The sequence below is a fragment of the Hyposmocoma kahamanoa genome, unplaced genomic scaffold, assembly GCF_003589595.1.
Source record: "Hyposmocoma kahamanoa isolate Upper Pololo Valley unplaced genomic scaffold, ASM358959v1 84, whole genome shotgun sequence".
NCBI classification, from domain to species: Eukaryota; Metazoa; Arthropoda; class Insecta; order Lepidoptera; family Cosmopterigidae; genus Hyposmocoma; species Hyposmocoma kahamanoa.
In genome coordinates, this window is record NW_020654229.1 from 579,494 (window position 1) to 591,118 (window position 11,625).

Below are 11,625 nucleotides of genomic sequence, written 5' to 3' on the forward strand. Positions count from 1 at the left end.
TTAATGTAACGAACAAGTAAAGGGTTTTTCAACAAGAACTTTGTTTTTGTAAATCAAAATAAAACAATAAATTTAGATGACAATGTTTCCAATTTTTATTGTATTAAAAATAGTAAGATTTGGCAATTACGAATGAAAAATGATATCCGATAAATGTCCACCACGACCACAGTTACAGATGTCGATTGTTTCATCAAAGTTTTTAATCACTTTTTGACAAAATGGTGGGCCTATTCCGTTAATCACTTCACGAATTTTGAGTTTTAAGGCTGCCATCGATTGGACTGGCTCCGTATAGACTCTGTCTTTAACATAACCCCATAAAAAAGAATCCAGCGGTGTTAAATCACATGATCGAGCGGCTGCGGCACTTAACGGCTGAATTTCGTTAAATTATGCGATCGGGAAATTTGGTTTGCAATAAATTCATTGTTTCGGTGGCTGTGTGACTTCTGCCGTTGGTCTTGGGCCGTTTTTTCTTCGAATCCGGTTACGGTCAATGGATTACTAGCGTAATAAAGAGATATTAACAACTAAATTTTTTCCTATTGATGATATGGCTATCACTAACTTGTGGTTTCAACAAGACGGTGTATTTTGATTTACAAAACAAAGTTCTTGTAGAAAAACCCTTTATATCACTAGGCGAGCCCGTGAAAATAAATGTTTGTCCAAGAGTAGATAACTATTGTGGTAAAAGAACAAGTGGACATCTCTTGCCAATTATATTTAATAAATTGTAATTGTAAAAGTAATTCACATTGAAGAAAAAAGTTAAAACTTCTTGAAAGCATGTATTTAGTAAATTCTACACTGGTTTTGTTACATGTACTCGTATTAGATATACTATAGTTTTGTGATTGTGGGTGTAACCTCGCCAGCAAACCGCTTTCGCCGTTTGGTGAGAAATTGTATTATGTTCTCTTGTATGCCTTGTTGATTCTGATCCGCCTAAATTGTGATGAAGATAATCGCAGTACAGAGTACTAAAAAAACCGACGTCAAAAGTACGTCGAATTACGTCTATTTGCTAAGTTTTATTGAAATATCCCCTAGTTCGCCACTATACAGAACTTGACACTGGAGACAATAAAAATCGGTTCTCGCTACTCAAAGTATAAATTAAATTGTAAATGAATTTTCATGCGTGAACAGCCACCCTTCACGGTGGATGATTTTCTTCAAAATGAAATGGGACCACTATGGAAGTACCCTCTTTCCAACAAAAAAAGAATCATGAACATCGGTTACCGCCAACAAATACCGGAGTTATCGCGTAACATACATACAAAAAAAAAAGAAAAAAGAAAAAAAAGAACACAGACGAATTGAGAACCTCCTCCTTTTTTGAAGTCGGTTAAAAATAAGCTTTTACGAATATTATTGTTTTTTATTAATAATATGTATTATAAGTCAGAAAGATATTTATAAGCTAAGAAATAAATGTGTTCAAGTATTGTCATTAATAAAAATCGGATTGTGTGTGTATTTTGTATTTTATTTCACGAGTCAAATTTGGGGTGTTGCACACCCCACGCGATCACTTGCGTAACTTTTTTAGCGCGTCTAATTAAGGGTTAAATGGAATACCTGCATATGAGAAGATATAGGAACACCTTGGAGTCACTAGAAAACCTGGACCACGTCTCCTATAGAGGCGTGATGATATTAAAATACCAGAAGTTCAAATTATCATGCAGATAAACGACACCAACTGCAGGGAAGAGGAAATTGTATCCATTCAGGAAGCTTTAAGATGTGCGGCAGCTCTCCACAGAGTATTAGTGTCCGAGATTATGCGCTGGAAGACCGATCTAAAGGCATGGTTGCGAAGTTGCAACGTGCGACTTTCAATCAACGTCAAAGCCAAATAATCATTTAAGTTCCATAAGTAAATTAAATTTTTATTGAATTAATATTCAATTATTTTTTTGTGAAATTACTCCTCTAGTTTGTTATAATTAATTTTTTCTGAGTGTTTTTTCTGAGTGTTCGATCTTTGTATTAATAATTATAACAAACTAGTGGAGTAATTTCACAAAAAATAATTGAATATTAATTCAATAAAAATTTAATTAATACAGTGAATAGCGACATCTCTCGCCAGGACTAGTAGCTGTAAAGGTACTAACTGGGTGATAAATCTGTCAAAGATTTCTCATAGATGGCGCTACGACTAAAAAGTCGTTGAAAGACCAAGTACAAAGACACGACGCAAGCACATAGAAGAATTCGTGAGGTCCGTTGGTTCGTTCCGTGGCTTAGTTGGTATAGCGTCTGGCACGGTATGCAAGAAGACGTCGGTTCGAATCCGACCGGATCGAAGGAATTTTTTCTGAGTGTTTTTTCTGAGTGTTCGATCTTTCCATAGGTAAACTTTTACACTTGAATACTTCATTTTGAAGCACCGAGTATATAACCAGAAATCGTCGAAATGTTATTTAATTTGTTTGAAAACTAATCTGCGAAATCAATGCGGTGACAACTGCGCTCCGATTGGTCAGCCCGAATTGGAAACAATTGACGGGTGTCGACAATTGTTTAATTTCAAATCGACCAGTTTAACTTGAGCTTTGCTGGATAATGGACGAAAATTACATATTTAATATTTAATTACCGATGAAATGTGATTCCGTTTGTTTTGTAATTAGAGGTTTTGCTGTTTTTCCCACACCACCGAATAGAACAGCACGGCATTGTTAGAGATATTGTCTTTATTACAATAAATACAGAATATTTTTGGAATATACGGAGACGTACAGACTGGTCAGTTATTGGCGCTGTACTGTTTCAGCTTTCTAATTTGTGATTTCAGTGCAAACAAGATTTGATATTTAAAAGTGATATAAATGGCCCATTGGCCTGACGAGTTGCCAGAAATGGATGGCCCTTATTTTGTTTCTATTTCTAGTTATATAGTCGATGCTCCCTTGTCATACTGTGAGAAATTATTTGAAAATTGGTCTATTCACTCTTCGTTACGAATTCGTTAAGCCGGCGATGAATAATAACGTCAGTCATAGCATTTAATTTGCAATCGAGATAACATTATGCTCGGCGCAACCTGGGCAACGGTCTGCGGACGGCAAACTGGTTGATCCTCCCACCACGATTCCTTTTACTGAAGTCGGTTAAATAGAAACCGACCTCAAAAGTTTGTGGAATTATATTTGGCAAGTTTTATTGGTTAACGTTTAACGGTTAAAAAATGGATGAAATCCAATAAATCGGAGTAATCTCCTAATTTACCACACTTAGGAGGTGGAATATTTTCTTTAATTTTTGAATGTGACCATTGAGATACCCCCTTTCCAACAAAAAAAGAATCATCGCAATCGGTTCACAAATGTCGGAGAGTAAAGAAAAAAATACCATCGAATTGAGAACTTCCTCCTTTTTTGAAGTCGGTTAAAAATCATTGGTCATGAAACTGTTTGTTTCAGATCTAAATTGCGTACCTTACTGGGACACAGCCGTGACCATGGGACCTGTAGAAAGCCCGAAACGTTGGTTTGTTTGAAAAACAAATATGTTATACAATTTAGATTCAATAAAACTAGTTACATTTTCAAAAATACTGGTTAATTTGCCAAATTATGGGCGAGTGTGGGGTTTCAAAATGTATTCTGACAGTTGTGGCAATTTTTGCAGAAGAGCCCTCGAACATCTGTGCTCAGTAAAGGGCAGTCTGAAGTATTCATTGATTTTATTGATAACATTATTAAGGGCCCCGTAAACGATCAATTAATTCGTGAAATGTATCCTTCAAACTTCACGTTTTCTTCAAACAATGTCGCAAACGGTGAAATAAAAAATAAAACAAGTTTGACAAACTTGCCTGTAGTTCACACTCGGTCATCTATTTTTACAGTCGTACGTACCGTTCTGTAGTTAATACAATGAGTCATATCTCTTTTGTATTTGTGCAATAAGTAAGAATAATAGCTAAAGTGTTTCTGGCATTAACTGCAGCACTATGTATTAAGTAAAACAGAAATGTATGTTGGTATAGAGAATGCTTGAAATTAAGAGAAAAAAAACCAGACGACTATATGGAATCTAGTAAGGTGTTTGACAAACATGCCAGCATACCTTCAAACATATTTGTCGAACACGCCGTCAATCTAGATTTCCATCAAATACGTATATAATTTGACGAACACATCAAACACGACCGTAGACGATGAAAAAGTTTGACAAACACGTAAAAACGGAATATGATAGATTTTTCATAGATGGCGCTACGGCTAAAAAGTCGTTGAAAAACCAAATACAGAAGCACGACAACAAGCACATAGAAAAATTCGCGAGGTCCGCTGGTTCGTTCCGTGGCTTAGTTGGTATAGCGTCTGACACGTTATGCTAGAAGACCTCGGTTTGAATCCGGCCGGATTGAAGAAGTTTTTTCTGAGTGTTCAATCTTTGTATTAATAATTATGACAAACACGTAAAATTTGACAAAGTCAAAGATTATTTATTCCATAGGTAAAATAAATTTACACTTGAAAACGTCACATTTAAGCTACTGCTCGTTCACTACGCTGACCTCCCTGAGAAGAACGAGCAAGAAACTCTAGGGATTGCTCTTTTCAAATAAAACTTAAATGCTATGGAATACACTTTGAATCAAATTTGTGTGGATTCTGGAGCCATGTCGTCTTTCCATACATCTTTATCTAACACGTAGTCTTCAATTTTGTAATATGATTTTTCGATCAAAATATTTTTAATGTAGTTTTTAAACTTAGGAAATGATAAACTTAATATATGCTCCGGAATCTTATTGTAAAAACGTATACAGTTCCCCATAAAAGAGTTGTTTACCTTGGTTAAACGAAATCGTGGTACCATGGGTTTGGACTTAGCTCTAAGGTTAATAGTATGGATATCTTCTTTCTTATTTAAATTATGTATATATATACGGGCATATAAAATATTTGAGTAAATGTACTGCGATGCCACAGTCATGATACCAGTCTCCTTAAACTTTTCTCTGAGAGATACCCGAGAGCCTAGACGGTACACAGAACGAATCGCTCGTTTTTGCAATACAAATATGGTTTGAATATCTGCCGCTTTAACCCACATGAGAATCCCGTAGGACATTATACTATGGAAGTAACTAAAGTAAACTAGTCTAGCAGTACTAACATCGGTAAGCTCACGTATTCTGCGGACTGCGTATGCAGCGGAGCTTAATCTGCTGGCCAGGGACGATATATGTGGAAACCACTGAAGTTTACTATCTAAGGTCACTCCCAAGAAGACTTTATTAACAAGGTCTAACTTTTCTTCGTTTATTTCTATGCTTGGACTAGTCGATTTTACGTTAGGTAATTCAAATTTAACACATTTTGTCTTCTTGGCAATAAATTATTAGCATTAAACCAATAAACTACCTTAGAGAGGGTATCATTAATACGGTCATGGTTAGTGTCATGTCTGTCTGTTTTAAAAATCAAGGATGTGTCATCAGCAAACAACACTATTTCGCAATGGTCCTTAACAAAGAATGGCAGATCATTAATATAAATCAGAAATAAGAAAGGTCCAAGTATTGAGCCCTGCGGAACACCCATTTTTACTGGAGAACCCAAAGAAGTTTCTCCATTTATGTCTACTTTCTGAATTCTACCGTTGAGATATGACGAGACAAGTTTCGACGCCTTGCCATTTAAGTACACCGTAATGTTCCAGCTTCCTAATAAGAGTATTATGATCAACGCAATCAAATGCCTTTGAGAGGTCACAGAAAACACCAATAGCGTTCTGGGACCTTTCCCAAGCATCAAAGATGTGTTTTAGTAACGCTACCCCCGCATCGCTAGTCGATCTACCACTAGTAAACCCGTATTGTTCACTATGAAAAATATGATTCCTACCGAAAAAGGACAGTAATTGAGTTAGCATAACCTTTTCGAATATTTTACTTAAAGCTGGTAAAATTGAAATGGGCCTATAGTTGCTAGGATCAACTTTCCTACCGGTTTTGAATAATGACAAATAATTTGATCGATTACGGGGCACTTTACTATCGACATATTAGTATAAATAACATAAGTACCTATAGTAACTTCATGCATACGTAGTAGCGTGCCCTAGGGTGCGTTCCCATTATCTCGTGACGGCAGATAGTCGTGCATTTTATAGTGTCGTGGCTTGCATTATATGAAGTTGTTCACATATAGTATAACACGATTAACTTTCTTCACGACTTTTTTGTCGTTACTACGTTAGACAATGGGAAGAGCTAGAACGACAGTCGATCGACTATAAATAAAACGTCACGATAAAAATGAGACGACAGGTAATCGCAGCTTCAAACGATTATGTCGTGAAATGACAAGATGGCTGCCTTGAACCAATAAATTGTCGTCACGATCTAGCGGAAACAGCTAGACACGACAGTCGTTCAATGATAAAATAAACGTTCACGACATAGTCACGGCAGATAGTCGTGACATGGGATGGGCTAGACGCGACAGTTGTCCAACGATAAATAAAACGTTACGACGTAATGGAAACGCGCCCCTAGATGTGTACTAAGTAAAATTTGCCATGCACGGGGCTTAAAACTATAGTGAAACAAAAACTTTATACTAAAGGTTATTATACAACTTCTGCGTACTTGGATGACAAAAATCTTTGATGTTTGGAAGCAAAAAATATATATACATTGGAATTGTTGAATATGTACAAATGTTATTTACAAAGAGCAACCCCTAGAGTTTCTTGCTGATTCTTCTCAGGGAAATCTACCTTACAGTAGAGGAGTAGAGTTTAATCAGTATGACGATTTCAAGTGTAATAATACTTGATTTTGATTATATGAATTCAAGAATATTGTTTGAACAAGAGTGCCTCAAATTCAGAATTGCTCAGCATTTCATTTCTCATCATCAACCCATTTATACATCCCACTGTTTGGCACGGGTCTCCTCTTAGGCGAGGATGTCCTAATGCGGGTATATAATTAGGTATAAAATTAGGGATCATACAAATTTTTGTTGATCTAATTTCCTTGCCTCTGTGTATGCAAAACACGTAAAAATATATTCCTGAACAAACTTGGATTTGGGCTTATTATTCTGAAAAGTCTAAGAGTCAAAAGGAATTAATGGTATTCCAGTTTGATGTTTTGGAGGTTATGTTTTACACAATTTAATAAAATATATTCGGTGTATTATTACGGCAAAACAAAGAACTGAAACCTTCTGAATCTGAATTAATAGAAGCGAACTGATGCCGTGGGTTTGTGTTGGTTGGGCGAAAGTTAGAGGAAAACATTTTTGTAAGCATCGGCCAAAAGGCATGAAGTGGAGTACCAACATAATCTCAGTACAGAGTACTAAAAAACCGACCTCAAAAGTACGTGGAATTACGTCTATTTGCTAAGTTTAATTGAAATATCCCCTAGTTCGCTCCTATACAGGACTTGACACTGAAGATAATAAAAATCGGTTCTCACTACTCAAAGTATATTGAGAGAGAAAATCGCCTTGAATTAAAGAAACAGCAAAATCAACCATTAAAGTAATTGCTCCTAAATTAAAGTTAGGCGCTATTTATAAAAATGAATCTTCATGCGTGAGTAGCCACCCTTCGAGGTGGATGATTTTGTTCTTGAAATGGGACCACTTTGGAAGTACCCCCTTTTCAACAAAAAAAGAATCTTGAAAATCGGTTCACAAATACCGGAGTTATCGCGTAAGATACATACAAAAAAAAAGAAAAAAAAGACCATACAGTTGAATTGAGAACCTCCTCTTTTTTGAAGTCGGTTAAAAAGAAGAATCAGTTAATACAATTATTTTTTTGTGAAACATGCCATCTATCCCTGAAATCGAGAACTTTTCTGTCACTTTCTCGCTTATAGTATATTTAACCAGAAATGTCATTTAATTTGTTTGAAAACGATTCTTTCAAATCATTACGGTGACAACTGCGCTCCGATTGGCCAGCCCGAATTCGAAACAATTGACGGGTTTCACTTCAAAACGACCAGTACATATTTATTACCGATGAAATGTGATTCCGTTTGGAATGGAACAGCCTCCCATTGTTAGAGATATTATCTTTATTATAATAAATACAGAAAATTTTTGGAATCTTATACGAAAACGTACATCCAGGTCAGTTGTTGGCGCTGTACTATTTCAGCTTTCCAATTTGTGATTTCAGCGCAAACAAAACAGCGAATTCAGAACCTCCACCTTTTTAAAGTCCGTTACAAAGGTCAACGTACTTTGATTAGTGATGTTTTTCGCCTTTGTGAGCTGAGTAAGGTCATACATCTTACTCCGTCATGGCAATCTTATCAGATACGGTAGTTACTGAGTAAAAAAACTGTATAAGGGCTGATGCTGTGGACAATAATCAATTTACTAACCGATAGTATAGTAAATAACCTGTAACAAGAGAACAAAAAGGACTGACCTTAAAAATTCGTAGAATTACAACTATTTGCCAAGTTTTATTGGAATCGGTTACCGGAAAGTGTGCATAGAGAAACCTGATTATAGTGAATCGCAACAAGTCTCTTTGTATATTTTTAACCGACTTCAAAATGGAGGAGGTTCACAATTCGACTGTATGTTCTTTTTTTGTATGTATGGTACGCGATAACTCCGGTATTTGTGAATCGATTTTCATGATTCCTGTTTTGTTGGAAAGGGGGTACTTCCAAAGTGGTCCCATTTCATTTTGAAGAAAATCATCCACCTCGACGGGTGGCTGTTCTTCACGCATGAAGATTCATTTTTATAAATAGCGCCTAACTTTAATTTAGGAGCAATTACTTCAAGTCCTGTATAGTGGCGAACTAGGGGATATTTAAAAAAAACTTAGCAAATAGACGTAATTCCACGTACTTTTGAGGTCGGTTTTTTTAGTACTCTGTACTGAGATTATATAATATAGTCTTTTTTAAGCTTAGTTTTATATTTAAATTCTAAATTTCAATGTGTTTGTTTTTGGCCTAGAGGATGGTAACAAATAAAGGAAGTTTTTAGCCCCTTTGTCTTGATTTTAGCTAGTGTTTGCTGTTTTGCTTTAATAGCGACAACGTGTTTTCTAGTAAATTATTAAAAGCCCATGTACTTAGGCTTGGCCTTCCTCACTCGTTGTTAGCACCCACCATTTAACCCATTGATAGAGTCCACTACACTGATTCATCCCTTAGAGGCGGAATATTTTCTTCAAAATTTAAACAGGGAACAATACTGAGGTACCCTCTTTCCAACAAAAAAACATCATCAAAATTGGTTCACAAATCGCGTAACATACATACAAAAAAACTTTTTTTGAAGTCGGCTAAAAATGGTATTCGTTACAATACCCTCATACTATATAGAATTAACCTCTTTTTAACAGTTGCAGTGCTACTCAGAGCTTTAAATCGCAAAGATCTAAGAGGCACTATCACTGCGCCCGGAACCTTGAGACATAAGTTGACAAGTCCCATGTGCCTGTAATTTCGCCGGCACCCTTACCCTTCTAAACCGGAACTCAGTAATGCTCACATTACTACCCGCTCACGCAATGCGCTCCTCCTACTGCAACATGGCGGCTATTTGGTTTCGCAAATTAGAAAAGCATTCAGTTTAAATACAAGTTTTTATAAATAAAAATTATTACTCTGCATTGCTAAATAAACACCTCCGTACTACCAACAAAAACATCTCAAATAAAATGCAGTAATACACCGCAAATCCTGCACTTAAAAAGCACTAATGAAATTTTTGGTGTACTTGGATAAATATGATAATATTCCGTTTGAGTGGTTCTAACGTTTACCATGAAATTACTCCTTAAAGTATAGTTTATAAACATTTATATTCAGGGTAACCTTAATAAACGCTACTTACGGTATGTTTTCAATAAATAAACACCGAAATCACCAGCCCAAACAATAACACACACACGATTGTCGTGACGTATTATTGAAGTTGTTTATTTTTTTTAAATGACAGACCCAGGCATTAAAAGCTTTATGGTTTGTTACACTAGTTACCGAAATAGCAATTAATATTAGTTCTTTTACATGTTATAACTTCGATATCCGATAAATCGGCATAAAATCATCACCGGCACCTCTAGGTGAGGTATGCGTCTACGGCTGCATGTATCGCGTGAGCGGCTACTGGGCGGCAGAAATAGGTAAGGCGGCAGTACTTCCCTGGACGAACTCTTTGACACTGAGTTCTACTGCTACTAAATCTTCAGGGGTGAAATTGAGAAGTGATAAAAGTATGAAAATTAGTATATAACTATATTATATAACAACCAGTGGAATAATTTCACATAGAAAATAAAAATTTAAATCAGTATAGTATTACGCTACTTGAAGTACAAACTTATTCTACGCAGTGAAGACGCGGGCACTAGTTAGTAATAATATAAAATAAATAAACGTTGAAAGAACATCTTGTTATAGAAGATTGATTCCGCAGGAGGTCGTTTAAGGGGTAGCTGGTTAATGGAGTCTTGGACGTTGAGCCCAGCATTATGCTCAAAACTGGAGTCCTTTGAGATGTGGCTGTATAGACGTATGCTTGGCATATCGCAGGTACAAAAGGTCAGATTGAGGTTCTTCGTCGAAAGAGAAAAAAGTGGGAAATACTTAGAATTGTATTTATTTATTTATTTATTTATTTACTTACAGCTTTACCATTACAGTAATAAACACCAATGCGGCAGTGTACATATTCAAACGTATATATGTACTTATATAATAACTACATTACACTAAACATATACTAAAACAAAGAAACCACAAATATCAACTTAATACATTACAAATAACATATAACATACAGGGTCATTCTTGTAAATTCACACAGAGTGCATGAGAACAAGTCTATCCTGTCTGCAACATCATTCAGGATTCGCAGAGCTCTTGTAAACGGGGCCTTCTGGATTAAATTAGTCTGGCCGCGCGGGACTGCCAGTAGGCGCGGTTTTCGTCGCCTCACTATGTAATCATTAGGTACGCACAAAAACACTCGCTCCAGTATACTGGGGTTAAAGATAAACCCTCTGATTATTTTAAAAAGTATCTGAGCTAATGCAAAGTCAATTGTAAAGAAAAGGAAGCTGCAGTATGTTTTCAAGGAAAGCACAATCGTGGCTGAAGAAAACTTTGTGGTTGAAGAGTCTGAGAGACTGGTTCCACCTTAGACCACGTTCCCTCTTTCGTACATCTTCAAAAATGAGAATAGTCATTATGGTCGTAGAATGTTCATAGAGAAGCGGTACAATAAGAAGATGAAGGTCAATGGTGTTTGATCCGGCAAAATAGTTAAAGAGTTTAGTCGCTGGTAGCTGTAAAGGTATCAGGATGAGTGAAGAAATGGATTTCTCATAGATAGCGCTATAGCAAAAAGTGGTTAAAAAACTGAAAAATGGATGTGCAACAAACACATAGAAAAATTCGTAAGGTCTGTTGGTTCGTTCCTTGGCTTAATTGGCAAAGCATCTGGCACGAGTTGCCTAAAGGTGTTGTGATTTGAATCCAGCCGCATCGAATTTTAAACAGTTGTGAGAGACAGGAGACTGACAAGTGAAAGTGTGCCTTGTTTGTGTGTGTGTGTGTGTGTGTGTGTGTGTGTGTGTGTGTGTGTGTGT

The 11,625-nt window shown here is 36.2% G+C and overlaps 1 protein-coding gene across 1 annotated transcript in view; it reads right to left on the minus strand.

The window, feature by feature from the left end:
• LOC113234377 (igLON family member 5-like) overlaps positions 1–8,294 on the minus strand; it is a 48,261-nt gene extending 39,967 nt beyond the window's left edge. Inside the window, exon 1 of the mRNA XM_026469688.1 lies at positions 8,246–8,294. Within this exon, the coding sequence (XP_026325473.1) occupies positions 8,246–8,294 (49 nt within the window). The remainder of the gene's footprint in view (positions 1–8,245) is intronic.
• Between the last annotated feature and the right edge of the window lie 3,331 nt (positions 8,295–11,625).